General features: G+C 42.0%; 1 protein-coding gene across 1 annotated transcript; it reads left to right on the forward strand.

The window, feature by feature from the left end:
- Positions 1–276: 276 nt before the first annotated feature.
- On the forward strand, positions 277–26,561 carry LY86 (lymphocyte antigen 86). Its single transcript, XM_040067855.2, has 5 exons — positions 277–532; positions 14,099–14,185; positions 15,635–15,763; positions 22,775–22,827; positions 25,811–26,561. Exons 1-5 carry the CDS (start codon positions 412–414, stop codon positions 25,904–25,906), a joined length of 486 nt encoding a protein of 161 aa, XP_039923789.1. The 5' UTR covers positions 277–411; the 3' UTR covers positions 25,907–26,561.
- The last annotated feature ends 1,401 nt before the right edge of the window (positions 26,562–27,962 follow it).

A 27,962-nucleotide genomic window follows, 5' to 3' on the forward strand; every position in this document is an offset into this window, starting at 1 on the left:
AACTTTTTTTTCAGCCAGAAGGCTGCAAAATAAGCCTGCCTGAAGCCTTGTCCCAAATGCTTTGACTTCAAGAGAAGAAACTGGCAGCAAGAGGAGAAATAAACACATTGCTGCATTGTTCCAGCAGGCACCAAGGCAGGGCTACGCCTGAGTAGGTGTGATTAACTCACTTGTCGTTAGTTTAACACCAAGCAGAAAGCAGAAGTCTGAGTACACGGAAATAGCACCCTCCAATTCTGATTAGCCTCTTGTTTATACCACATTGTGGGAAGCTGAGGCTGCACTGGTTCACTGAACCCTTTTGCAGGCACGAATGTTCTAAGTCCGGTGTCCCTCGATAAAAGGAAGGAACACCTCCCTCCAGAGGGTTAGCAAGAGACAGAAGTGATCCTGCAAACTACCACCACCACCATGAAGACATCAAATGCTCTTCTTTTCATCTTAGTCCTGCTTTACATCAAAGCCAGCACAGAATGGCCTACACACACAGTCTGCAAAGAGGACAACTTGGAAATACATTACAAAAGCTGTGGTGAGATTTTCTTACATTTCCATTTTCCTTTTAGCGGCTCAACAGAGTTGTTCTTGTACAGTGAGTGATGCTTATAAGCCAGGCAGTGAATGGAAGGGTTACGCTCCCAAACCTGCACTGGGTTTCACATCTAAATTTTTTTTCGCGTTTCAAGTACAGCTGGTTTTGGTTCACACACACACACAAATTCATTTGTATTTGGAAGATAATAAAGAGGAAACAATGTAACTTAATTCAGAATAGTAAACCGCTGTGAAAAACCCAGTTCAGCATGAAAAAGATGACTACGATTTTTATCTTGAAGTTAGATTAAAAAAAAAAAAAAAAAAAAAAAAAAAAAAAAATTAGGAAGAACCTAGGTCTTTAACTTTTTTACCCCGTGGGATGAAAGAGGCTCTTCAATGCACTGATCTGCTGCTTTCCTAATGTGCGATGAGGATGTGGTGATGTACTTTTCTGTCCTCCCACTTGGAATGACAAGGGACCCAGAGTGACAGTGGGAAGGATGCATGTTCTCTGCCATTAACACCGTGCTTAGCGAGACTTCAGCAGCAGCCCTTACCAGAGGCATTTCCCAGGGATCACAGGGTTTTGTTTGTTCTTTAAATCTGTAGAGAAGAAAAGGAGCAAGCGACACTGGAATTAACTGAAAATGAATTCACTGAATGCTGCCCGCTTTCCACCTCTTGCCTTGCTGGCCGCGTGCCTCGCCTATTGTGCTGATCTGCTTTACAACTGGGACAAAGGGAATTAGATTCACAGACGCCTCATTCATTTTCTGCACGTGATTTGAAAAGCTATTCATGGCAAATGAGCACCCTAGAGTTTGTTTTTCCAATTCATCCAGTTACAAAAGGTTTTCCCGGGGGCTTTTCCTCGTCTGTAGCTTTCATGCGTTTTTGCACACCCATTAAAATAAAGCCAGTGAGGGACAAGAGAAGTAAATAAATATTTGTAGTAGTATTCTTTACTGGCCTGCTCCCAGGGGACTAAAGTCAGGTTTCACATTCTGTAAATAGGTATAATGCATTAAGAAAATATTTAATTAGATATTGAATACAGACTTCGGTATTGCCTTCATTTTAGTAAGAATTTATTGCATAAGTGGATTCTGTTCCCTCAACAGGTCTCAGTCAGCATGAGATGCCTTGACACAGAGGCACCGGTTACAGTCTGAGCGAATTCAAAGTATGATGAATTTGTCTGCTGGCATGTGCAGGTTTAATGTTGCTTCTTACTGTGCACGTCACTGGCCTAGCTAACAATACGCATTTCTTTAGAGTCATTTATTTCTGCCACTTCCTTTGGTTTGCCATGAACAGAAAGATAAGAAGTATATTCATTCAGGGGGAATTCACATCTTGAGAAGCACAAGCCAGAGATCATTAAGGTCAGGTCCCACCTCTTAGAGTGGTCTTCTGTTCTCCTGGGCACAGCTATGGGAGATGAAAAGATTACACAGATGTGGAACAATGCAAGAATTAAATAAGAGTCCTTTTTTGAAGTCAGGTTCCTTTCTCCCTTACTGCTCTGTCAGATTAAAGCTGAGGCAATTCACAACTGCCACCACAATATCCTGCATTGCCTTTTTCCAGAGGTTACCACGAGTAGCATCAGACCAGGACACACCATCTGCATTGCTGCTGATGCAGTTCACAATCCAGCAGTTTGCAAAAAGGAGAAGAATAAAAGGTGTTTGGGGTGGAGCCCCAAAATCTATAGGTCAGGAGGATCAATCCAAGTACAGTAATCCACATCTGCTTCAGAGAAGACACTGTCCTTCTCACTGTCCTGGGCTCACTGGCAAGCTCACAGTGGTGCCCAAGGTGCTGATCATGCTTTCAGGAGAAGGGGAGCTTTGTCCCTACTTCGTTTCACTGTAAACCATAACTGGCTGGGCAGAACATAACTCTGTTTTTCATCTGTGTCCTGCCAACTGTTCTCATCCAGGAGGGCACAGACTTCTTAGTGTTTGACAAGAACCTTTCCCAACAAACCTTCTCATTACAAATTTATAATGGCAGCAAACTCAGAGCTGATATTAGGCAACTGCCCATACTCTTTAGCTGTTTCAGGGGAACACTGCCCCAGTATGTCCCTCCAGCCTGAGAAATCTTTTTGGTATTTCCTGCTCCACTGAAGATATCAGAGGATGTCCCATTTGGGGGAAAACAGGAGCCACAGTGAGGTGGCTCACTGTGAAGTACAAAATCCTGGGTAAAGGATTGCCTGTTGGCTTCAAGAGGATGAGGATTTTACTTCTAATGTTGTTACTATGGACTCTAGGATGTTATCAGTGAATTAGGATTGAATCAAGTAAAATATAAGGATGTTAAAAGAATTTTAACCAAGTACTTCACAACTTGTTTCTGGAGCTTAATGTCGCCTCTCAACAAATTATTAGAATTCAATTTGAGCATTTAAAGAGGAGCCAAGCACTTATTTTTTTCTTTGCTGTTTATCAGATCCTCTCCTATAATACAGTAAAAATCTGACTAAGGTCAAAAATATGGGCTAATATAACTGTGATTTATGCAACAGAGAAGTTTAGGTAGATAACTGAGAAAATGTAGCCATCTCTTGTACCCAGGAGTAAGTTGCAATTGCTGGTCACAAGTAATTGTTCTAGCTGCATCCTGCTCCTACAGCACGTAAGATACAGGCATGCATCAGGCCCTCAGCCCCAGCCCATGATCTGGATCCTATAGGAAGCATCCCCATTCCCACTCAGCCACATCAGACTAAACGTTCTGTAACCAGGACTCCGAGTCATGCATCAAAAGAAAGGGCTAGATAAGGTCCTAGTGATCACTACAATGCAGCTGTGAAAAATGTGATCTAAAAGAAATCAGACAAAAATTCTCAACAGCAAGTCCATGGTAAGAAAATCATGCTGAGAGACGGGTGGTCTAAAAGCAGAGTAAATAGACAGTGTGCTGCCTCCTCTATGCAACCGCAGGAGACATAACACCGAGACAGTCTATAAATAACAAGACGTTTCCTATTAGGGCCACTCTTTCTCCCAGGAGCCAGTGACAAAAATGAAGGAATACCTCAAATGACCACAAATCACTTTAGAAACCTGGGCAGAGATCCTGAGATAAAAGCAGCACAGGTTAACATCTCTGACTGAGAAAAGAGAACCATAATTGGCAAGTCTATGCACAGACATGAAAAGAACCTGCTACATAAATGGTCAATTTCTACCCCTTTTAATTTCACTCTAATAGTGCTTTTGATCTTTCCAACTACATTTTAAAAGGCAATTGTCTGGGAAGGGAAGGGCAGGTAGGCAACGGTAATAAAGTGCCCTGGGCAGATTCCAGTGTTATTTGAGTAATAGGCATTCACTTGGAAGGGCAAAATGCAATGCAGTCAGAGACTGGAGACCAAGATTCCCAAACACATGTCTACCAGCACCTGCTTCTAGATCATTCATGTAAAGCCTAATTGTCTTAATTAGCCATGGAAACATTCTTACTATGTAGTGTTCAAATGGGACCCCCTTCATAGGGGAAAGCAGGTGACTGTTCCTGCAGACACATGAAAAATGTTTTCCAACTATTTTTACAGCTCTCTCTTGAAATGTTAGGTGAGCCTGTATTAACACTTTAGTGCTTCAGAATGCCTGCTTTTGTTTTCACCAGCAAGCTTGGTGATTATTTAATTAAATTATTTAGATTAGGATCCGGGAGATTTCAGAGCTGCCCAAAGCCTGAAACTGGAGGTTTCTTTGCAGTGCAGAAACTAACATTGATAAGGCAGAAGGTTCTAGGAAAGGGTCCAGACCCTGTCAACTATTAAGGACTTCATTTTCTATGCACTAGAGTAAATAACAGGGAATTTCAGGGAGATCTTCAGAAGAGTCAGAGTAGTAGTATTCAAAGATGACAACTTCAGAAATACTCAAAAGACAATATAAAACACTGCTCAGACCACATGAGATTTTAAAATATAAACAAACATATTTTCCCAGTTCATATCTGATTTTTTTTCTTGTTTTTCATCTGAAGCAAGGTTAATAGCCATTAAAGTTTCAGGAGAAGGAGCCAACAATCAGTATTCATTTCAACCTTCTGAATTAAATATTAAATTGGCTGCACCCTTTGTAAGTTTTATATCTGTATATCTACAAATTTTAAAATAATAAAACATATATAGGGATATGGGTAAACATTTGCTATAATTCATGTCTTCTGCTAGACAAAGAACCAGGGTAATCTGGTCATCTAGAAAATTATTTTTACATGACAGTGCCTCTTCCAAAACAGAGAAAAGCCATGCTGAACAATGAGCTACATGTTTGCTTGTATAGTTCTATGTCGCACTTGAAGCAGAGTCACTTCTATAAACCTTTTTCCTGGCCTTCAGTAGCACAATAGGAGAGAGTAGCACTGCCCACTTCAGTATACACTTACATTAAATTACATTCTTAGACAGAGAAACTCTCATTTGAATGACTTTTCTTTAAATGTGTGAGCTCAGATTTGGATCTCTGTTAAAATGGCCCCTTGAACTCGACACAGTATAGAACCCACTCTGACAGATATTATTTTTCTTAAATTCCTCTTGTTTCTTTCTTTAAAAAAACACCTGTAACATGCAGCCCTGCTCAATCAGCAATACCAACTTGTAAACAGTACTGTTAAATTGGCGTCACTGCAGCACTAATTTTACAGCGTATCACCTTCTGTTCTCTCTGTCAACCAATGTAGTCCTTTTCCCTCCCTGACCACGCACTCATATTCTTTACTTAAAGGATATAAGTAATCTGATAGCTTCAGCTGTAAAAGAAAGGTCTGCGAAAAAGTTCTCATTCATGCCTCTTCAGGGCAAAAATTCTTCTAGACACTTGGTAAAAAGAGATTCTTTTTCCATTATTCTTTGGGTTTTTGGCAGACAGATTGAGCCAGATGCTTCTCTTGGACTTATTTATTTATTTCCCTCAAACAGTCTCCAGCAATTGCTTCTGCTTCTAAATTATTTAAGGCCACATGACACCAACTCCCCTCTGATCTTTTGTTGCATAGATTGCTAATGGGCAAACAATCAAAGAACTTAAAAATTCCACTTGAAAACATTTTTTTGTTTGTTTGTTTACTCTGTCCAAGCCATCTTACTGTCATAGCTTTGCTGTTGTACTCATCTGGTATAACTTACTTATTCCAAAGGGAAGACCAGATGTGTACATGTATATTTCTGGCACCAGATCCTAACAAACTGAAACCATCATCAGAATCAAGGTAGCATAGTTATGAGTGCACATGCAAATCTTCTTTTAAAATTTTGGTCCCACCATGAATTAAAACTACCCCATCTATTTCATTCTCCACATCTCATTTAAACTTTCTTTTTTTCTATGTGAACTCTTGAGGTGATTCTGAAGATTATTTAACCTTTCTTTCAAGGGGGGGAGAGTACTTAGCAAGTTTTAAAATGTAAATGGCATAGAGGAGCGGGAGAGGATGTCATACCTCCAAGGTACTCTGGCAGAAACATTAGATTCAGTACCTAGACTTTAATTCTTTCAGTAAAATCAATATTAATGTTTTCAGTGAGACTAGTACTGGAGAGAATTAACCTCAGCTGAACTTCTCCCACCAGGCTCTAAATTTTCCCATCTAATTTAGTTCTCAGTGGTTTCCTCACAGAGCCAAATTCTTCACCAAATCAATTAAGATCCTGCACCATGGACTGCAAAAGAGGATTGTTTATGTGTGACAGCTTCCCCTTGCTTATGTCCAGCTGATAAATCTAAACTGTTTGGCATGTTTTTCACCTACTCACTTTTGCCACTGAGTCACTAAGGTAAACGTAAGGACGAGTGGTAACAGTTCAGAAGGCAAGCCATAGAAAAATATGTTCTCCCCTTTGAAAACATACAGGAGAGATATACCTAAAAAATGGCATATTACACTAGAGTCAAACAGTACTGTGGGCAAGGCAATACTGTCATTTGCTGTTGGGTACTGAATCTGAGCCTATGAAGGGAGCACTCTAATACATAAACAGGCAAGTCACAGCCATTTTTGAAGTTTGAGATTAGCTCCTTTATTACATAAAGAAGGAATTATCAAAAGGCACATTAACTGCATAAAGTCAGGAGCAAGAACAAACCACAGTTGATGACAAGTGCTACTATGCAAAGCATTCTCTCTAAGCCTCTAAGCAATAAAGCATTGCTACACTTTCTTGACATTGCCACATCCTCTCATCTGGAGCTGTCATCCAGGCCTCAGAATATCTCTGGACCCTACTATGCTTACAGTTTAGCAAAGAAAATAGAGGCAGGAGATCAGATGCTCACAGGAAGTTAATGTCAATGGGAAATAGATTGAAAGTATTCTAAGAAAAATTAACCCCTCAAAATGAAAAAAACTACATCAGCATTATTGTATGTTGGTGTCGCTGAACCAACTTTAAGGGGGCAACCTAAAACTAGGGAGAAACAGTGGCCATCAGGAACAAGATGTCCAAATGTCCTCTACAGATTGACCACGTACTGAATCAAAACCCTCCGATCTGTTCCGGGTGTTGCTTTTAGACTCAAGAGAGCTTCTATTTGCCCAAAGCTAGCATTTTGAAAATTACCACAAATTAATTCAATGCTTCAGTTTCCTCTTCATCTGGAGATGGATGGCTCCTGTCAAATGATCCAGCGGTGATCAGGCAGGTGGGAACCCAGCTAGTTTCCTCAGCAGAGGGAGCATGCCATTCCAGCTGGAGCTTACTGCCACGCTCCTGTAGTGGATTTAAACCCATCCTGGGAAAATGGGAACATTTAGCCCATTTATATGCTGCTGATTACTGTTCTGTATAATCAGCAGTATAGCTGCTATCCCAGAGCATGGCATGTGTCTGACAGCAGGGCAGTTTCCAGCAACGTTTGGTTCTATTTCTGACACAAGTCTGAAAGTCTCTTGTGAATCCCCAGTCATTCTGGCAAGCACTGATGTCCAGAGATCTCAGTCTCAAGTAGGGCACTATGAAAAAATTATTAAAAAACTCCCCAGCACCTTGAAGATAGAAGAGAAAGCTCTGATTAGGAATACAAGCAGTTACTGTAAGCATCTTATTCATCCAGTGCATGGTGTTTTCTTACCAACAGAAGAACAAAGACTTTCTCTCTCTAATACAGTCCCTGCTGGGCCCAAATTAATGCAGTATTTTCTTGTTACACTGCTGTAGTTGAAGCCTGCCCTGTCTGCCTTTCTCTCTCAAGCTAACTAGGACAAATCAGGATTATCAAGTACACATCTATATGTGCTGTTTCTCAAAGCCTGCATATTTCAGTTTTGTCCTCTTAAACAGGCTTGGATAAAGCTGTCATACCACACAAAGCACAGAAACCCCCCTTTCCAAATACCACCTCTGGCAAAAGCAAGAAAAAAGAGTCCAAGAGCCTTCAGATACCGAGCCTCCCCTCAAGCCTAAGCCAACAGCTCTAACAAGCCTGCTCTCAGAAAATGTGGTTCAGGCAGGAAAAGGCAGGGAGACTCAGGGCAGGTCTCTGACAAGGCTGATTTATTCATGCTAGTGACACCCACCATCTCCCAATACAGCCCTGCAGCTGCAGAGAGCCCCTCACACCTTCTGTCTTCACAGGGGCTTCCCTCCACCTCATCACGTCAACCTGGTGCCAGAAAATCTCTTCCTCTCTTCTCCACCTGACATTTGGAGAAGCCTTCTGAATTACTGTTTCTTAATATTTGCACATTTGGACATCAGTTATACCCTGCAAGGAGTTCTATTTGAAATAACGAGAGACAAAATTTTTGTCTTTCATTTAAACTGATTTGTAAGACACTGAAATCACCTTGCTCCAAAACTAAGGCCATAAGTGCCAGCCAGTAATGCATGCGCCTTAATTTAACCAAGAAATGTATAACTGCTCTATGTACTACCAGTGTTCAGTATTCTTGGGAGAGAACTGGAAATTCTTTAACTTGCATAAACCGTTTTGTTTTGTTTTGATCATGTTTTAAGTTTCTTTTGCTAGTGTCCTGGGCTTTTTAGTTTATAGATTACACTGAAATCAAATCTTCAGGCTTCCCTCGACAACTGTGTACATTTTATCAGAAAGAAAGCAGAGTTATTCACTTAATTGGACATCTCCAAAAGCTTTGGAGGTTTGGGTTTAAGCAGACTCACAGACCACAAGTTGACTGCACTGTTTGCAAAGGGGAACTCCCACAGTCTGTAACCCCAGCATATTAAGGATACACAAACTCTTATCTTCCCTATTCTTTCTCCTCTATGTTGCCTAAGCAAGCCAGAAAAGTTTGGGTGATAAAACATACAGTGACTTCTGCAAATGAGGCCAGAGTTCCAGCCTGGATTAGGCGAAGGCCTGGAGCTGGTCATGACTCAGGCAAATGTCTTGGGATGAAGCATTCTCATGATAAAGCAGACAACAGTCACTGTGAGTCTCACAATTGATTCTGCTCTCCTCTGAAGAGAGGGTCACTCTGCCCCTCCCAGACACGTCTGGATGTGGCAGCGGCATTCTGTGAAGGGAGGCCCAAAGGGAAGTTCATTAAACTGAAGGTGCTCAGGGAAATGCAGATGCATAAACGGAGAGCTGCTAATTCACCTGATGCTTCTTCCTCATCAGCTTATAAGTAGATTCTAGTGTCAAATATAACCTTGAGCGTTCAGGTTAATTTATTTAAATAGACATTAAAGGGAAATTGTTGAACCAATACATAAAGTCTGAAATCCTAAACAGTTTCTCACTCTTTCCCTCTCCTTTTATCACCTTGAATGTTGTAAAGACTAATGATTTAATTTTATTAAGAGCTTTGAAGGTGAGGAGTATTGGGTAATAGCTAAATGTTTCTTCCTTGTATTAATTTCCATCTCCTCTAGCACCAGCTTGTCCTTATACAACCCTAACCAAGTGCAGTTGGGTCATTTCATTCCATTCTGTGGCTTATTTGCTCCTGAAAGTATTATTTTGAAACATCCAAAGCTTGCCAGTTTGGAGGGCCTTCTTACCACTCCAAGGCTTACAGATGGGGACTTTTACAAGCAAAGCTCATCTGCTTACTGCTGCTACTCACTCATACCACTGATTTTCATGCTCATATGGAAACAATGTGATTTTAGAGCAGATTCAGAAGAGAGGGAAGCCAGTAGAGGATAGTTAAAAAGATGGGGGCGGGGGGGTGGGGAAGGGAAGAGAGAGAGAAGGGGGAGGGAAGAATAAAAGACAGAGGCTGTTGTACACCAGTGCAGCAAAATTCCTAGAACAGGTGCTTCCCATCTGGTCATGCAGTTTCTGTAATGCCCAGTTAGTCATCTAGCAGCTCAGGCTCTGAGGGACGTTGCCACAGTGGGTTAGCACATTATCATTCCCAGCTGTCCACTTCATCCTGTGCTCTAGGGATCCCCTCCCAAGAGGCTGTAAAGGCAGCCCCAGGTCGCAGCCCTGCGCCTTTGGGCACACCCACGTTCAGCAGGGGCAGGAGCCACCGGCCCCACAACTGCACTAACCAGGGCACAAAAGGGAGCTCCCATTTGCTGTCCTCATCACTGAGGTTACACTGCTGTAAATATGCCTGACCTAATTTACCTATGACCCTTCTGCCAAGAGCAAAAGCAGGGAAAAAAACTCCAGAAAGAAAAGTTCAGAAACTCATCTGAGCCTCTAGGCTGTACTACACACACCTGCTCAGTGTTCTAAGAAAAGCCAGCCAAACCTGTCACTGCGAGCGCCTCGAAGTAGTAAGTCAGGCTGAAATCTTGCACTGTGGCACCAGTGCACATGGAAAACCACACCCCAAGTCAATACAGGAACAAATCTCCACCAGGGTACTTGGGTAAGGGTGAAGTGGGCAGTAGGATGCATGAGCTCAGCTGAGACGGAGCGATGTAAGGGGTGATTGGTAGCAAGATTCCAGGTACATCCCAAATTCACCCCTCACAAAGCAGGATTCTACTACACAAGTCAGTCTTCAGCAAAAGTTGGACATTCAGTGCTAGATACAGTTGGGAGCTCAGCATCAGCCACATCAGTTCAAATAACAGGTCAGAAAGATCTTGGAGTGCATTGACTGTTTACCAAAGCCAAAGACTTTCCCATTTCCCAGAGCAGTTGCCCAAAATTTAGTGCTGCTAGAGAGAAACTTGAGTCAAAATTCTGCTTCCAGACACCTTTCACGCTAGCTGCAAATATGTTACAGCCCAAGTCCTTCTCACTAGACACACAAATAATGCCCTTTTCCCCCTCAGTAAGCAGATTCTCACTGATAAACCTCAATGTGTTTGCAAAATTTCCAACAACATTATGAGTGTTAGTGATATATCAAAGCTGAACTGGAAAAGCAAAATTCTGCAACCAGTTAAAGAGTTTCTAGGTTTAATTATGGGAGACGGAGCAGATTGAAGGGAGTAGGTGGAGGGAAGTCTGGGAACATACAGTACTATGCACCACGAAATGTTGCAGGGAAGTGGAAGGCTGAAGGGCAGCCCCACGTATTTTAGAGCTCTAACAGTAAATGTTATTGCTCTGCACATGTGAAAGACATAACATGTATTTTTTTCAGTCTAACCAGCTCACTTCAGATTGAGGCAAACAAGGAAGAATAAGTATTAAACCTCCATGGGAGACATACAGTGACTCAGAGTTGTACATCTGAGATGAAAAACAAAAATGGCAATTGCCTTGAGTTGCCTTGGCCACAGGAGGGACTCCTCACTATTTAAGGCAAGAGGGGTATGGCACAATCCCTTAGAGCATAAAGCCCAGCTGAATTTACAGACTATTTCACTTCTCCTGTGGCTAAACCCCACTAGTTCCATTAATTCTGTTATAGCAGCAACATTTCTTCCTGGCATGTTTGGGAATCCAGACTCCCTGGCTCCATAGCTTGAGCAACACAGCCATTCTTTTAATTGATTTCAGCAGGAGGCCCCCATATATGCCACAGTATCTAAGACTGCAAAGTTGGATTGCTAAATCTGAGTAGGAGTTTCCAGAAGGATGGTCAGAAAATTAATTTGGGCTCTTTTGGCAGTGGAAAATTTCAAATTGCCCAGCAAGAGCGTAACAACACAAAATCCAGGTGCTCCAATTCGCTTTTTTTTTTTTTTTTCCCTGGAATTTCTCATGTAAGTGCTTCCACACTCTCCTCTTCTCTGAGGACCAAGCAACACCTCCTGGATATGTCAGGATCCTATGCTGCATCACTAGCACTAGCAGGGCAATAAAAGACATCCATGGCTACAATGCACTAGGAAATGTGTCATCTGTCAAAGGAGCTCAACCCATAGAAATGAACAGGCATCCAAACAAAAAAAAAAAAACCTGTGAGATCAGGGTTTTGTTAGAAGCCCAAGCTTTCCAAAAAGGCTTGGTGTCATGAACATACCCTTTCCACTCAGTTACGGATGAGAAATTTCAAACTAAAAGTTCAAATTCTAGCCCTAATGCCACAATTTAATTTGTTCATTAAAGACTAGTCTCTTTGAAAAGCGCATAATATATGTGCTACTGCCATGTTTGACCGTAAATCCCTCTTGAAAATGCTGAACCAACAATTTCAGTAACTTGACAACCAGCAGTATTTGTAGGCATCAATGCCCAAATTGCTCTGAATCTGAGCAGCTGCCTTCTGAACCTTATCATCACACCATACCCAAAACAGAAACAAGAGGGTCTCTAGCAGAAGTCCAGAGGAAAGCGGAAACCAAGCCCTGAGAGATGGTAGAAGCCAGAGGGGAAGCAGGAGTAACGGTTCTGGAGAAAAGAGAAGTTTGACATGCTTTCCAGTTGGAGCAGGAAATTGCTCTCCTAACCGATTCCAACAGCTTCTGAAGCTGCAAAAAACAAAGCTGGAACTGACAGGAATAAGAAAAAAGAGGAAAGACAACTCTCTGGTTGTGGTCACACTTGATAAACAACTCCAGGCACTAACTTTTTGTCCCAAACAGATTACACAACTGTGGGGAGTGCTTTAGTGGTGTGGAGGTGTCCTGGTTTAGGGCAGATTTGGGAGGAAACTTCCAAAGGGCTCCCTCTAGAAAGCAGATTCAAGAAGCCCTTACCCCAACAGGTTCAGGAAAATATTTCCTTGGGGAAAAGCAGACAAAATCCAGCACAGGGACACAGAGCTTTGGAAATACCAGTGCTTTTTATCTCCCTCCTTTGAACAGTCATTTTAATTGACCAGAATTTAGGGCTGGGGTACTCCTGTTAGGCCACACTGATAATCTGTGGGCTCATGAAGCCTGGCTTAGTTAAAGCCCTCCAGGTACTCTCAATACTTTTATTCATTCTGTGATCCCTACTAAGCAATCAGTTTTGGTCACGCAGGCTTGCTGAATGCCAGCTGCTACAGCTGTGGGGCACTTCTGCAAAAACAGGGTTAGACTTTGGGTATGCTGTCTCAGCCTCACAGAGGACACTTGTGACTCAAGTTTCACCACAGCATCAAAGGAAACTTCTCCCAGCCTATTATTTTCAACTCAGTGAGAAGATTAGCTCAAGCAACAACAACTTAGAAACAGAACTCTGTTCCCAAGTCTATATTTGTCACTACCAGATCTGTGTAAACCAAGGAACCTATGGCTGCTTCTGCAGTGGCCACAGAGAACAATGTTGGATGTACAGGCTGGCAGGAAAACCATAATGAGGGACAAAACTATGCCTAAAGCAAGTTTGAGGCTCAAGGTATTTTTCCAAATTGGCCAAATCTTTCCCTTCCTGCCACAGCTTTGGAAAATAAATGCACATTCTATTGGTTGTGGCAGCTGAGCTGTCAGAGGTTGCTGCTGCCTGTCACCAGAGAGTGACATGTCAGCAAGCCTTCAGGAAAAGCACCAAGTCTCATGGAGGCTAGCAAGGAAGAAGGTAGAAGTGGTAGGAAAACAATTGTGTTTTTACAAGAGTTTTAGAGCTTTTTCCAGAGAAAGGGATTCTGCTGGAATTGCGAAGAATCATGTTCGTGACAATTATCAGTCAAAGGGCTCCCTTTGCCCCACCGGTCTGCTAAAGTATCCCAGAAAAAGAGAAATGTAGAATATTTTCTGGCTTAGAAACATCACAGGATAGTGGACCCAGAAAAAAAGTGCTGCAGTATCTCAGCAATACTTTTTGTTTTTTCCAGTTTTGGACTTTCCATCCTACTCCAGAATTCAGTTTCCTAATCAGCTTCAGCAAGCCATCCTGTGATACAAATTAATTGATAAACGTCTTCACAAACCAATGGCTCATCAGTGCTGAGGAAAGAAAAGCAATGTGCAGAGCCTGGGAAGAGCAGTTGTGCTGAGACTTCATTATTGAATAGCTATTGGCTACTCACCAAGTTTGGGAAACTTGCTTTCTTTGAACTTGGTTAATTTTCCTACACTGTAGAGTCCAGCCTCACACAGGTTATCATCTGAGTGCACTTCAGACTGCAGGGGCAGGAAGGACAGAAGTAGCTGTGCAATGCAGGGTATGGGAGCTTTGAGCACTTCTTGGAGAAATTTTAAGGACTATGTAATTTGGTTTTTATAACACTTCTGTATTTTATTTTCTTCTATAGAGTCAGTATCTAACCACTGCTTTGTGTCTTCAAACAGACCCCCAGCAAGATTTTGCTCTCAGCATCGACCATTGTTCTGATATTGTAACCCACACCTTTAACATCAGAGCTGCAATGGTCCTAAGTAAGTGAATTTCTATTTTCTCACGCTGTAAGCAGGTAATTCATGTGTGAGTTGCTGGTATTAAGAAGTAAGCAAGGGTGACAATCTCCTATAAAATATGAATGGGCTTCATTTCTTAGAAATTTCCAAACCTGTGCAGGGTTACAAAAATGTCACGTCTGTTACCAGCCCGGCCTCAGACTACATATGTCACCCTAAACCGGTCACATCAGCCTTCAGCCCCTATTCTGCTCCTGCTCTTCATTTGCACACATGGAGAGCCAAGGGGGAGCTACTCTAAAGCTCATCATCTTCATAGCTGAGTCTTCTGAGGAGTCTTGTTGAATGAGACAGCTACAGCACCCACACTCTTGTATCAGTACCTCACCAAATTTCCAAGGCTGTGACCCTTGCAGGTAGTGGACTGAATGAATTCCTGGAGAGCAGGGTGGGGACACCCCTCTGTCCCTCCTGGGCATACAGAGAAGCGTGCTGGGAAAGTGCTGGCCTGAGGTAACACTCACACCATCAGTTTGCCACCTGCACTAGCTGAAATAATACCCTCTAGCATTTGACTGATCAGCAATAAAAGGTAAAAACTGGGTGCAGAATTTAATATTAGCCATAGCTTGCTTTGTGATTCTTCCACAGGGAAGCCACCTCTTGCAAACCTGAGCCCCAAGCTCATCTATATCCTGTACTACCAGAGCATAAATATGGAAGTGCGGGTGTATGCTCTTGGTGCTGAAAATAAATTTGTGTGCCAAGCATCATTCAGCACCTGGGAATGCTTCCTTGCATGCAAAAGGTCTCACTTCCTGTGAGACATGCAGCCTATTTGTCTAGGGAGCATCTCTTTTCAGGTGGCTGCATAGGTAAACAAGCCTGAAAAAAATCACACTGCAGACACTTGCAAATAATTTTTCCACAAGTCAGAGTACAGGACCTCTGTCTAAATCCAGTAGCCTCACTGGCTCTGCCTGTGTCAACAAACCAGGCATAAGCAGGCAACCTCCTAGCACTGCTAAGCTGCTGTGCTGGTCCCTGGCACATGTTTGGCTCAGGCCAGTTACTGTTTTCCCGGGCAGCAATTACAGGTCACAGGCTGCTCCCAGGGGCCCATTGGATATCCCCCTGCTAAGAACACAAGAAAAGCTTAGATGTAAGGACATGAGATTTGCTACACCATTAGACCTCGGAGTCAAAAAACAGCCATGGGCAGAGTTTATTTAACAATCAAGATAACTGCTGTTATGTCCCCTGTCATATACCTTGAGGGGCCTAGAGACCTGTTCCTGAAGCATGGATTTCTATGTATCAGGAGTCCTCCCTGAAGAGAAAATGTCTAATGACTCAAACAGCAGGGAGGAAAAAATAGAAAAGTTTATTATTTTTATTACTTTAAAAATAAAGTAATAAACCTGTTTATCCTTGCACTTTCTCTGAGCTCTCTTTCTGCTTTGTGTGCAGGACACAGCATCACGGAACTCTATATCAAGCTGGACATGATCATAAATGGAAAGACGGTCTTAACCTACTCAGAGACGCTTTGTGGGGCGGGTCATTCTAAGCTTATTTTCTGTGGAAAGAAGAAAGGAGGTAATTTAGGTAGCACTCTAAGTGTTTGATGGCTACTGAATACTCCAAGCAGGATGCACCTGCTGTGCTGTTGACTGCACCAATACATCGTAATGTTCTGTTTACTTCACCAGCATGTTAATGGGTGACAGGAACACAGTAGGACAAAGACATTTTAATTTAAGGGCCTGTTTTTCCCCCCAACCTGTTTGTTTGCTTTACTTTTAATCACAGATCATTGCACACACATGGGATTTCAAGTCCATTAAAAATAACTGTGGTTATGTGACCCCCATCCACCAGCAGAGTGGTTCATAAGCCCTATTGAGAGGCACGTGCTTGTCATGTGAGCAAGAAGTATGACAAAAATAAAGGCTAGTTCTGTAAAAGAAATGGCTAAGCAAACAAACAACCATTCTGAACATGTTCTTCACTAGCAAGTCACACTTCCTGTCCTTAAAGGCAATTCTTTAATCACCTAATGACGAAATACACTTGAATAAGGGTATCTGGAACAAGAAACTATTTGCTACGATCTATGGTTTGCATCTTGTTTCTGTTCAACATGTGCTTATGGAGCAGTCAGATGAATTCAGCTCATGCCAGTCACACTGCCAGCTGGTGAAGACTTGATCTAGCTGGTTTAGAGTGCTATTAGTTGCCTCCAGAAAGCAGGCATCTTTGGGCCCAGGTGAGCCTGGGCACCTCAAGGCCCCTTCCGCCACCACACAGGCCAGGTAGTGTCAAATTAGCTGCGCCATATCTGGAAGTGCTATGGCCGTGCTTCTGGACTGCACTAGCCACAATATCCAGTAATTTTTTAATCCCTCTTACATCACGATCATCTATTTGGGCTGATTTTGTAAAAAACAGGTAGAGCCACAGAGAAGTTTGAGCTGTCAGAGCACCAGTTTGTTACAGAAGCTCTGCTTTCCTTCCATTCACTCACATCTTCAAGCTGATAGCACTGCAATAATTCATGTGCAAGGGCCATGAGTTTAAAGACCATTCACAGCACTGCTGCAAAGAAAGCCCCTGGAAAACTACTAAGACATTTCCCACTGCACAAAACTATCACAAAGAATAATAGAGAAATGCTGCATAAGCAACCAATTATGTAAATCCTGTAAGCCAGATAGACAAAAAAATTAAATTCAGAAGTTTCTTCAATTGTGTACTGAATTACAAGAGGAGAAAACCCACCCACAGACCCACTGAAAAACTATCTTATTCTGATGAAGTACTTAATAACATCCTTTAGTGAATACATTCAAGAGACGTAGAGTCACTCTTGAGCTGAGTACAAACTGCTATTCACACATTAAGCTACAAAGCCAAAACCTGCTGGTTTTCCAAGTTTCTTAATCTCAAACTGACAGGCGATTGTTTCTGCTAATTGAAGTACATTATGATATAAACACATAGTTTGTTGCTTAAATAATACTATATATCTTCATTTAGAAGTATCCCTACTTTAGAGCAAAGACGTCTGCCGTGCACTTTTTGATACACACCCTCTCATTCAGTAGCGGTTTTACTTAGTAATTAAGTCACAGCGGGAAAGAAAGTGAACTTTCTCAGACAGGTTCAAACTAAAAATGGGGTATTTCTTAATTAGTTGGCAGTTGAATCTACCCCATGTTTTAGGACAGAGAATTGAGCTGAAGACCAATTTAAGGCAGTTCAGGCATAATGTACCATATTAGCACAGCTGTGAATCTGACCTAATGCCTGTGCAAGGAGTACGATTTGTGAATGTCCAAGTATGCAGACTATTAAGACACAGGAGAGCGGAGAGCCCTTTCAGCTGGAGCTTTTCATGGAGAGCCTTTTTTTCCCTGTTTTATGGGCAGCATTTCCAACATCTGGCCAGACATGACCTGAGTTTAAATATAGTTTCACACAGAATTTGCTTGCCTTTCACAAGGAGGCCAAAAATTGCCTGCTCCTCCCTCTCCCAAAATTAGATAGAACATCATCCTTCTACAGGTTTTGTTGATCCACTTACTTGTGGGGAAAAGCAGAGCAGAAGTTACAAGAAAAAGAGACTTTTAAGAGCTGGATGTGGCAGTTTTAGTTATTTCAGGGAAGCCTTTTTTCTTAATTTATATTTGCTCTCTTATAATACTACAGTTTTTTCATGACTGGAAATACTCTCTATGCTGGAAAGACTTAATATAGCTGGAGATTTCATGTTGATCATAATAATATAGTATTTACTATATTTGTTAACCAAAGGTCATGTCTGGCACTGCTCACTTGGACTCATAAATAGGATTCCAAGACCTTTTTCTTTGAGCTGTATGTCTGTTGTGGAGCTGTTAGCAAGGAAAGTTTGCAAGGAAATTTGCCAATGTCTATTTAGGAACAATAGCAACAAAACTGCTAAATTCTTGGTTGCATAACATGAACTCAGGCCTTCCTCTTTTTTAGTAGAAAGTGCTGGTTATTCCCCATTTCCTCCAAAGAAAGCAGTTACATAAGATTTAACAGATTTCCCAATGCAATCACTAAAATCAGAGTGGAAGATCTACCAAGGTAATATTAAGCAATGTGCCAACCACAACTTGCAGGCTTAAGCAAAGCTGCCTGACAAAAAGATAGCTGCATCCTCTGCAAGTTTTCTTTCAGGCTCAACTGACAGAGGCACCATCAGAGCACTTGCACAATTCCTTGGGCACGCTCCCCAAACCGTAGAGAAACCCCCACCTTGCTGCAGACCTCCATTCTTTTACATTATTGCCCTTTCAGTAGGGGTTACAGAGAGCAAGTTTCTAAAATAGTATTTGTGAATAGAAGTAGAGAACATAACGTGAAATAAAAGACTGGCTATCACATTGAGAATGTAGGTAGCTGGTTCTGAGAAAGCAGCTATACCACAAAGCTAGGTCTTTGTTCTGACACACAATCATCTTGCTTAGATGATTTAAGCCATCTTGCTTAGCCCCTTCATCTCCCCTTTTCCTCACCTGTAAGTAGCGTGAATCTTTCTCACCTGGCCATGTATTTACATATGTTTTTTTCCCATTCAGCTATACATCTATAGTTAGCAGTTATTCACATCATTCCTACATCCATAGCACCCACGGAAGCTGTATGTCAGTTGCAAGATTGTGTCCTAGAAGAACTCCAACATGGAGCATTGAAGATCTAAAAATATTTAAAACATAGAAAAAGGAAGAGGTGGGTGCAGATGTACAGGGCCCTTATATAGTACAAGAGTGTGAGAAACACATAAAGATTTTCAGTGAAAGGAAGATTTGAGAAAGAGGAGTGAGAATTTCGTTATAGGTGTTTAGTCAGGAAGGAGAGGCATCTTCATGACAAATGATAACTAGTAATTTGAAGTAATCCTCAAGAAGTTCTTACTTACACATTAGAAAGCTCTGCCTCAGACTGGAAGCTACTAAAGGCACGTTCACTAGCAGTGAAAAGGACTAAGTCACTTTTGGTAGAAACAACAGTGAAAAGCTGCTACAAAAACACAGTAGTATCACCTTGATTCAGTGGTACATTAGAAATATTTTCTAGGAGCTCTACAGAAATCACTTTCAGATAAATCTATAAGAAAAAGGGCTGAAAGCACCTCACTGATGACAGCATGCTTGACAGGTACCATAGATTACCAGCAGAGCAAAAAAAGAAAAAGGGGAGTATTTAGTTGGAAGAATGCACTCATGGTTTATGCTCTTCGAAATGCATGAGCATTTTCTGCAACCACGTTTGGGCTTTTCTCTAGGAAGACCACAGAATTCTTTCAATGAGCTAGGCTCAGTGTTTGTGACAGCTACGCTTACTGCAGCAGATGTGTTCATCCTCTTTCAATGGAGGAATGTAAAAATGTATGAATATGTGGAGAAAAAATGTCATATTAAGGATGCTGTGATAAACTGCAGTCCTTCAAGCCTTGGAGGATGTTTACACTTCTGGAAATGTAGCAGAAATCCCCATGCAACTGGAACACTGAATGGTCTTTGAAAAGCCTGATCCACTGAGGAGGTTTCCATGGTCCAAAGTGAATATGAATGATAAAATTCAGCAAATTTATGAGTCCATAGTATTTCCTGACAGGTCTCAACTAGCTGAAAAGAAAAACTGCCCTTGCTTTCCTATAGGGACATACTTTCAGAGCAGCATTTTTTCTGTCTCCCCATTGAAGCAAGGAAGGCCACAGGAGTTTTCCAAAGGATGGGTTACAGAACCACAGAATTGTTGAGGTTGGAAAGGGCATTTAAAGGTCATTTTATTCAGTTCCACCTGCTTCAGACAGGGCCATTTTACAGCCAGTTGCCCAGGACTGTGTCCAGGGAAAGATTTTTAGATATATGCAAGGATAGATGCTTTACAACATCTCCAGGCAACCTCTGCCCAGAGTCAGCACTCAGTCATCTTCACAGTAAAAAGGTCTTCTTTCCTGATGTTCAGAGGAAACCTACTAGTTTGTGTCCACTGCCTCTTTACCCTGTCACTAGGCACCAGTAGAGAGAACCTGGCACCCTCCTCTTCTACGACCCCACTTCAGATATTTGTACATATTGATGTACTCTCCCCTAATGCTTTTGTTCTCTTGGATAAACAGTCCCAGCTCCTTCAGTCTCTTCATCGGAAAGTTGTTCCTGTCCCTTAATTATATCAGTGACATTTCACTGGACTCTCTTCAATAGCTCCATATAATTCAGCTGTGAACCACTGCAAAACCCCTGGTTAAAAAGAGCTAAATAAGGGTAAAGCTGAAGCATAAAGCAGCAAATGTGGACCTCAGGCTGGACAAGCAGCACCTGATGCTGTGCATTTGAAGGCTCCCTAAAAGATAATACACCCATGACAGTGATTTCTTTAATAACTGAGCAAAGGCATAGCTACAACACATCAGAGCAATCAAGGAAAACTTCTCAGAGTGGGCTGAGGCAGAGCCCCGAGACTGCATTCATCTAGTTACTTTATCACAGTGAAGTGTGTGGGGGAAAATAGCTTCTACCTACACTAGATGAGAGATTAGCATTGCCATAATTTCAGAGGCAAATTTATGGCCTGATGACACCTACTTCGTTTTAAAATACAGGCTTTGCAGAGCCTGAATGCTGCATCTATGTTTTTAGATTCTGGATGGCTTTCTGAGAGCCTAGATGAGATCCTAGCAAGGCACATGATCCAAGTGAAGCATTCATGTCTGTGTGCAGAAGGACTTTGGGTGACTGTTCACAGCCCAGTTTCCTCTCCACTCTCCTCTGCTGTCATCCAAGATTTGCTAGGCTGTGAGTTGACTGAAGGAAAGGTAGTCCTACAAGGCTCTCTACTGAACAAAAGGGCACGCAAAGCACGAGCCCCACCACCGCATGGGCCACATGCCCCTCCGTGGGGGCAGCTCCCAGTATGTCTTAGATCACATCGACACACACAGCGCAAGGCCCAGGGGAGTCACTCATCACCTACGTTATGCAGTCTTCAGTGCCTTTAATTCCCATTTAGAGTCTATTAAAGCTGTGAACTGCGAGGTGGGCTGTACTGTATTTTTAAAATTTTTGAGTCACTGCTCTCTGCAGTGGAGATGTGTCAGACTCCTGGGCTCTTGCTTCATGCACAGAAGAGAGTGGCAATGATGACTGTTCTCTGAAAACAACAAGATTTCTTGCTGTCTGCATGAATTAGCCAGGGATGCAGAAGGGAATTAGTACAGTACAATTGTTGCAGCATAGTTGATCAGTTTGAGAGTGACAAACCAAGACATACTTATTCTGTTCTCTGTTTTGGGATTAGGTTTTTCAGGGTAATGCTGAGTTGTTTTGCATCTTCTCCGCCTCCCAGGATCATCAAGGCATTACTTTAAACAAACTTTTCATTAATGCAAATGTGTAGAACATTGGTGAATATCTCAGGTTTCTACTTTTCCTAGTTTATTTTATTGTCACTATTCTTTCATATCATTTTGTTACAAGAATAACATTTCAAATTGTGCAAGGGAAGAACTCCTGTGGACTGTTTTCCAGGTCCATGCATGGTGGGATGGACCATACAATCTAAAGATGTTACAAAGGTTTTATCCAACATTTCACAAGAAACAGTTTAAACCAACAGCGAGACTAGACTAAAACAACTCTCTAGAAGTGACAAGCATCAAAATGCCAGCACATACTCATATAAACATGATGAAACACTTACTCCTCTGTCACTGTCAAAGTAAGGAATATTTCATGACACCTACAAAAAAGAATCTTTAAACAGTTCTTAGACTTTTCCATGACTTGTGTGGGGCAAGTTGTGCAAGAAATTCTGAAATACTGAAACATCTACAAGTTTTATTCTCAGTCAAGTCTGCACAGTTTGGCCCAGTAAGCTATGAAAAAGTAGGAGGAACTGCAGAACAGCTTGCTAATTCTCTCCATTAATGCCAAAGTTGCCCTTTCTTCAGCAGCCAAGAGCAGGCATGCCTCATACAACTAGGGAGATGAGGATTGGAAGGTGGAACTGCCAGTCGCCAACACAGTTGTGATGACTTTAAACCCTCATGTAACTTCTTGATGAGCGCTCTCTCAGCAGACAGACATGTTCTTATTACTTTAAAGTCATGTTCAGCAAGCAGTCAGAAGTCCACACCTACACAAACACTCAGCTCAGATTGATTTTTCTGAAAGTTGCCAAAACAGTGCAGTTCGACCATTGCAGCTGCAGGTGTTTAATAGTCCATGCTGAAGGACTTGAGTCTGGCAGTCCCCCCATCCCCTTTCATTTTCAGGATGTGTGATGACACAGGGACACCCACCTGGTTGTGCAGACGTGCTCCCGTTTTCCATTCACATGGGCTGCAGATGCTCCTTGAGCCCAAGCTCTGCTTTCCCCATAAGGCAGTATACATTCTGATATTTCCCTCAAGAGAGGTGTTGCAGGACTGTGTATGGAGCAGTCTGCAGTTCCACAATAATTGTCACTGGAGTCTTTGAAATGCCATTACAAAAAAAAAAGCACCTATGATCAGCTGAGTTTTTCCTTCATGTGCTGCATGTCTAACCATCCATCACCACTGTTGCTTTCCAGAACATCTCTATTATGAGGGACCAGTCACACTTGGAATCAAAGAAATCCCCCAGGTAAGTTGGTCACAGCTGTGTTCCCAAGCAGAAGGGCTTTCTGGATGAGGTATGCTCAGAGGACTACCAGCAACCACACTGGCACATTCCATGCTTCCCCAGCTGACACCCTGGATCTGATAGTGTTTTATATAAATAATCCTTTTCAAAATGAAATTGAGTGGCTTTGCTTATAAAGAGTCACAGAGGCACTACTATCCAGAGACAAAGGTTTTTTTCAGGATAGTAGATCTCTGTACCAGCATTGTCAGACAGCCACAGAGTTTAGTAGACTCCCCATCTCTTACTCTGAAAACAGCAAGAAAAGAAGTAGTTCCAGGGGATTCCCAAGAGACCAAGGCTGCAATTTTCTCAGTCCTTAGTGAACTGAACAATTTGGAGAAGCTCATTCATCCTCTCTGGCTATAAAGGCAATTTAGATAGCTATTGCAATTGAACGTGTTCCACTGTATATACATGGTGTCAGGCAGAGACCAAGGTCTTCTAGGTGGCAACTGAAGGTACAAGTTATTAGGTCAAGAACTCTTTCTCTGGATTTACAGAGCCTTAAAATAAGAAAATAATTTCTTAGGAAGGTGAGAAAACAGGCAGCACTCTAGGCATTGCTCTGAATTTCCTGGTCATCAACACAGATGCTTTTTACTGGCAGCCTTCTCCACACACAGTTAAGTCTCTTCTAGAAGTTCAACCAAACCACATTGCAAAAAAAGATAGATCTTAAATGCTGAATGCAACAGTCTCTTAACTGGACACAGCACGAAGATATATTTGATCAGTACATAACAAAGGAATTTTTAGAGACATACAATGAAGAGATTGGATTGAAGGGAAGAAGGCAGAGTCTTTGATTATCAAGGCATCTTGTTGAGAATGCTGCAAAGAAAGGATCATAGTCACCACTGCAAAAGCATAGAGTTCAGGTGGTCAGTCAAATACTCCTTAGATTTACTCAGAGAGGCACAGCATGAGCTCCCAGCTCTTCAGCAGCAGACATAAAACGTATGTCAGAGGCTCAAAGATGAGGTCTGGGATCAGCTCAGCACTGGATTGCTCCACGCAGGAAAAGAAAACAGGATCAGAACAGGGGTACAGAACAAAGACATGAGTCCGAAAGAACTGGGCTTGCCAAGACCTGCAGAGGTGATAACAAGGATATCTGGCTTCTGGGAGGATTGAGCCTCCGTAAGTGCTACCATCTCACAGGTCTCAATCTTCCTTTGGTGATAGCAGCAACCAAGACCTTCATTTTCCCAAGGCTTTCACACCGGGAGCTGGCCCCTCTTTACGCAGGCTGTTATCCTGCCCTAACCAGCCTGCTTCCCTAAAGGCTGTACCTACAGAGGCTGTGTTGAGTATTGCCTTTTGATGTCTCACACAGGAGTGCTTGAGCTCACAACAATCAGCATCCTGCTCCAGGAGTAGCTTTACTAACATACTAGTAAAAACATATAGCAAAGCCCCAAGACAAACTGAAGAATAGGTATTTAAACCAAGAAGAAGCCATAGAATCATGCACACAGACCAGCAAAACTCCAGTTCTGGGCAAATTAGCTGAATTCTCAGCTAGTTTCTGGGGCCAGAAACTCCAAGACTGATCACAAGCCTCTTTTAATAACATTTTTTCACCACAAGCAAAAAATTATTCAGAAGGAGAAAAAATAAATCTAATCACTAAGAAGCAATAGAAATTAGTTATTATGAAGTCTCTTCCATGAATTAAACTATAAGCTTTTAGAGAGTTAATGTGCTTATGAAAAAAAGGAATAGGAAGCCTCTTTTGTTAATTAATCAATCAGGCAAATAGCATCATCCTCCTATGCTGACAAAAAGGAATGATTCCATGCAGCAATCGTCTTCTGCTCATTGCAAAGTAGAGCCTCCCCTGAGCAACCCGAGGGATGTTTGCATGCTCCACACAGGAATTAGAACCAGGCTCTTTTTTCAAGAGCATGTTGCCATTGGGCCTCTCTCTAAATTTAGATTTTACTCTTAGCTTGAACCTCCCTGTGAGGACGCAGGCCAGATATTGCTTTAAAAATCCCATTGCAAAAGGGAAATGCCAAGAAGCCTGACTCATTCTAGCCATGCCTCCTTCTACTCCACAACCAGAAGGGCTCTAAACAGGACAAGAGCATTCTGTGGTTCAAAGAGAGGGGGTCACTGCTGCCAACCTCTCCTACTCCACATTTTGCTCCCCTGTGTGCTCCAGAAAAAAGAAAAAAAAAAAAAAAAAGAAAAAAAAAAAAAATTACTCCAATGCCAACTATATAAGTGAATAAAATCTAGTTCACCTCTTCTTCCAAATCTGTTAAAGTCACCTTGTTCACCTGCCTGTACAGTGCTTCTCCAAGTGTCTGGAAAGAGCCATTTTGACCAATACAAGATAGCCTTCTTGTATGGCTTCTTTAAGGTTCAGATTTTTTTTGCACTATAATGATATAAGTTCTCCCCAAAGCCTGAATTCGTCATTTCAAGTACACAATTGGAAATTAGACCACTTCTTGTTTTGTTATATAGAATTTGTTAGCGATTGAGTCATCTATACACACACTTTGCTCGGTCTGCTCCCTTATAAAAATTCATATCAATAACAGTGAACAACAAGATCCATGTAAGAGAAATGCCACAGAACTGAGAGCCTCCTTTTCCAGTTACTAAACAGCACAGGCCATATTGTGCTTGCTTATAAGAATCATGAGAATCTACACAGATTTGAGGGGGGGTTTTTTTGCAGCAAAACATTTCATTCCCCTTGCAGTGTTTAATTTTCAGTTGTGCTGTCAGCATTGATATCCCTGAGGAGATTTTTTTGGCAGAAAATATGGGTATGTCCTTTACCACCTCTGAAACATTTGGACCAGACAGGTTTTGGAGGAACTTGATGGGAAAAGCATTGTTCTGTTTCTAGAATGAGGAGTCAGAAACTTAAGCAGTTATATAGTACTGATGGGCTAATCTCTTGCTTTGCATTTGTTTCATACAGGGAGATTACACTCTTTCAGCAAAGCTGACTAATCAAGATCACGTCACTGTTGCTTGTGCTGATTTTACTGTGAAAAATTATTTAGACTATTATTAGCAACAAACCAATTTCATGAAAGCTGCAGACTACCAACACTATTCAAGTCAAGTAGGCTGCTTGCATGCTACAACGATTCTGAAGAAAATAATCCTCACATGGTGATTCTGATGCTGTTCCTCCTTATAATTTGCTATTTTCAAAAAGTTACTAGATCCTCTAGTGGTAATTTTATCTCCGAACGCAGACTGTAGCCTACTTTTTTCTTCTAATATATACAGCTGTAAGAGGAAAGTATCCAATGCCAACACTCTCATTTTAGGATGAAAATAGCGTGAGGAAGAACGGGCGAGAGCCTAAACACTTTTTTTGCAGTAAGTTACGGAGGTATCCATTTCTAACACAGGCTAGAGAAGATGACTTTCACATGTATCACATACTATGCAGTTACAGAACTCAACATCTTAAATCTTCTCTGGAGCCCGTCTAGAGATTCCACTAGTATACCTTTTGTTATAACCACAGAACAAAAGCAAATAGGATGAACGTGCCTTTTTCCAGTGAACAATGTCCTGTCACCGGATTCATATCATTCTAATCTTCTGGAGTCTGCCTGGAACTTTTTGTTCTGTAATGTCTTTTAAGTGATGTGTGAATCATTCTGTACCTAGGCTATGTGCTCTTCTTGCTTCTTAATAAATTCATAATGAAAGACTGTTTTTTTCTCATTTTTTGTCATGATTCTAGGATCTCTGCAAAGTTTGAGGGGGGAAGGGGAAGGTGATGATGAGGGAAAGAAGTTCAAAGAGCACATTTTAAATATGAAGTATCAGTCATGTTTACACATGTTTTACATTCTCAGAGGACAAACTGTCCCTTGCTTTGAAGCCCTAGGAGAAGTAATACAAATTATATTCCAAGTGCAGCACATCCCCAAACCATCTCATTCCAGGAGCCTTTGTAGCTGGCATAGCTGATGGATAGATAGATAACCAAGCATAGGGCAGTACACAGGATTAGGAACTTGGGTTGGAGAGTGTAGGGACCTGTTTGGGATCCTGCCCCAGAGTAGGGTTGAGTTATGATTTGAAAAGGTATGGGCAGGAATCAGAGACACAGGAGGCTCCTGGAGCTGAGCACAAGTTCACAAAGGCTGGTCACAAGCATTGGGCTGCACGCCTCATGTTGGAGAGGTTCAGCATGTACAGCTAGGGCAGCTGTGGCTCACATCTGGCCACCCAGGAGCTCTGACATATGGCCTGCATCCTACACACCCACATTCTGCAGCTCAAACAAATTCCTGAGCAGTGAAAAAAAATCCTGGTGCACAGATGACCCACACCTCAGAGCTGTCAAGAGCTAGCAGCAAGGGAGAGTCTCTTGTTTTATTCCAGTGCAGCAAAACTCTCACCTGCTATCCCAGCAACAGAGAGCAAGTCTGAGACCTGCTCACACAGGGAGGCTTACCACAGCTGAACATGAACCAGCAAGCACACAAGACGGGACAGAGCACATTAAATACACTGCACTTTCAGCATATTTCTGTTGCACCCTGGTTTGGAGAGGGGGAAATAAAGAAGAAAAGAGAGAAGACCTAGGTGTTCATCACAGCTTTGACCGCTGCTCCCCAAATCAAGTTTTAAATTATGCTGTTTTGGAAACAGTTCATCCAAGACACCACCATTGCTGCATTTTAGGCCCACATAAACAATAAAATAGTACCACTATACAGACACAGGAACTTTTTTTTCTCCTCATGCCAGCAGCTCTTCAAATTCACCTGATCCCCAAGATTCCCATGAGATATCAGAAGAGCCATATCTTGAGGAGAAGCTAACAAAACTCCATTCAGCAGCAGCATTCACAAAAGAGTCCACTTGCTCAGCTCTGCTTCACTGCAATCACACAAAAAAAGCATGACTAAAATGCAAAGTCCTGCCACCAAGCTTCTTTGTCTGTTATCTGATGAAAGACTCAGCAGATTAAAAACAGACCCAGTGCTAGTTCAAGCACTTGTATTTGAAACTGATCTCATAATAGCCAAGATCCTCTTAGCCAGGTTAAATTCACCAGGCTCCTTATAGCCTTGGGCACACCTGAAGGGGCTCCCAGGCCC

This window comes from Hirundo rustica, chromosome 1 (genome assembly GCF_015227805.2).
Source record: "Hirundo rustica isolate bHirRus1 chromosome 1, bHirRus1.pri.v3, whole genome shotgun sequence".
Lineage (NCBI taxonomy): Eukaryota > Metazoa > Chordata > Aves > Passeriformes > Hirundinidae > Hirundo > Hirundo rustica.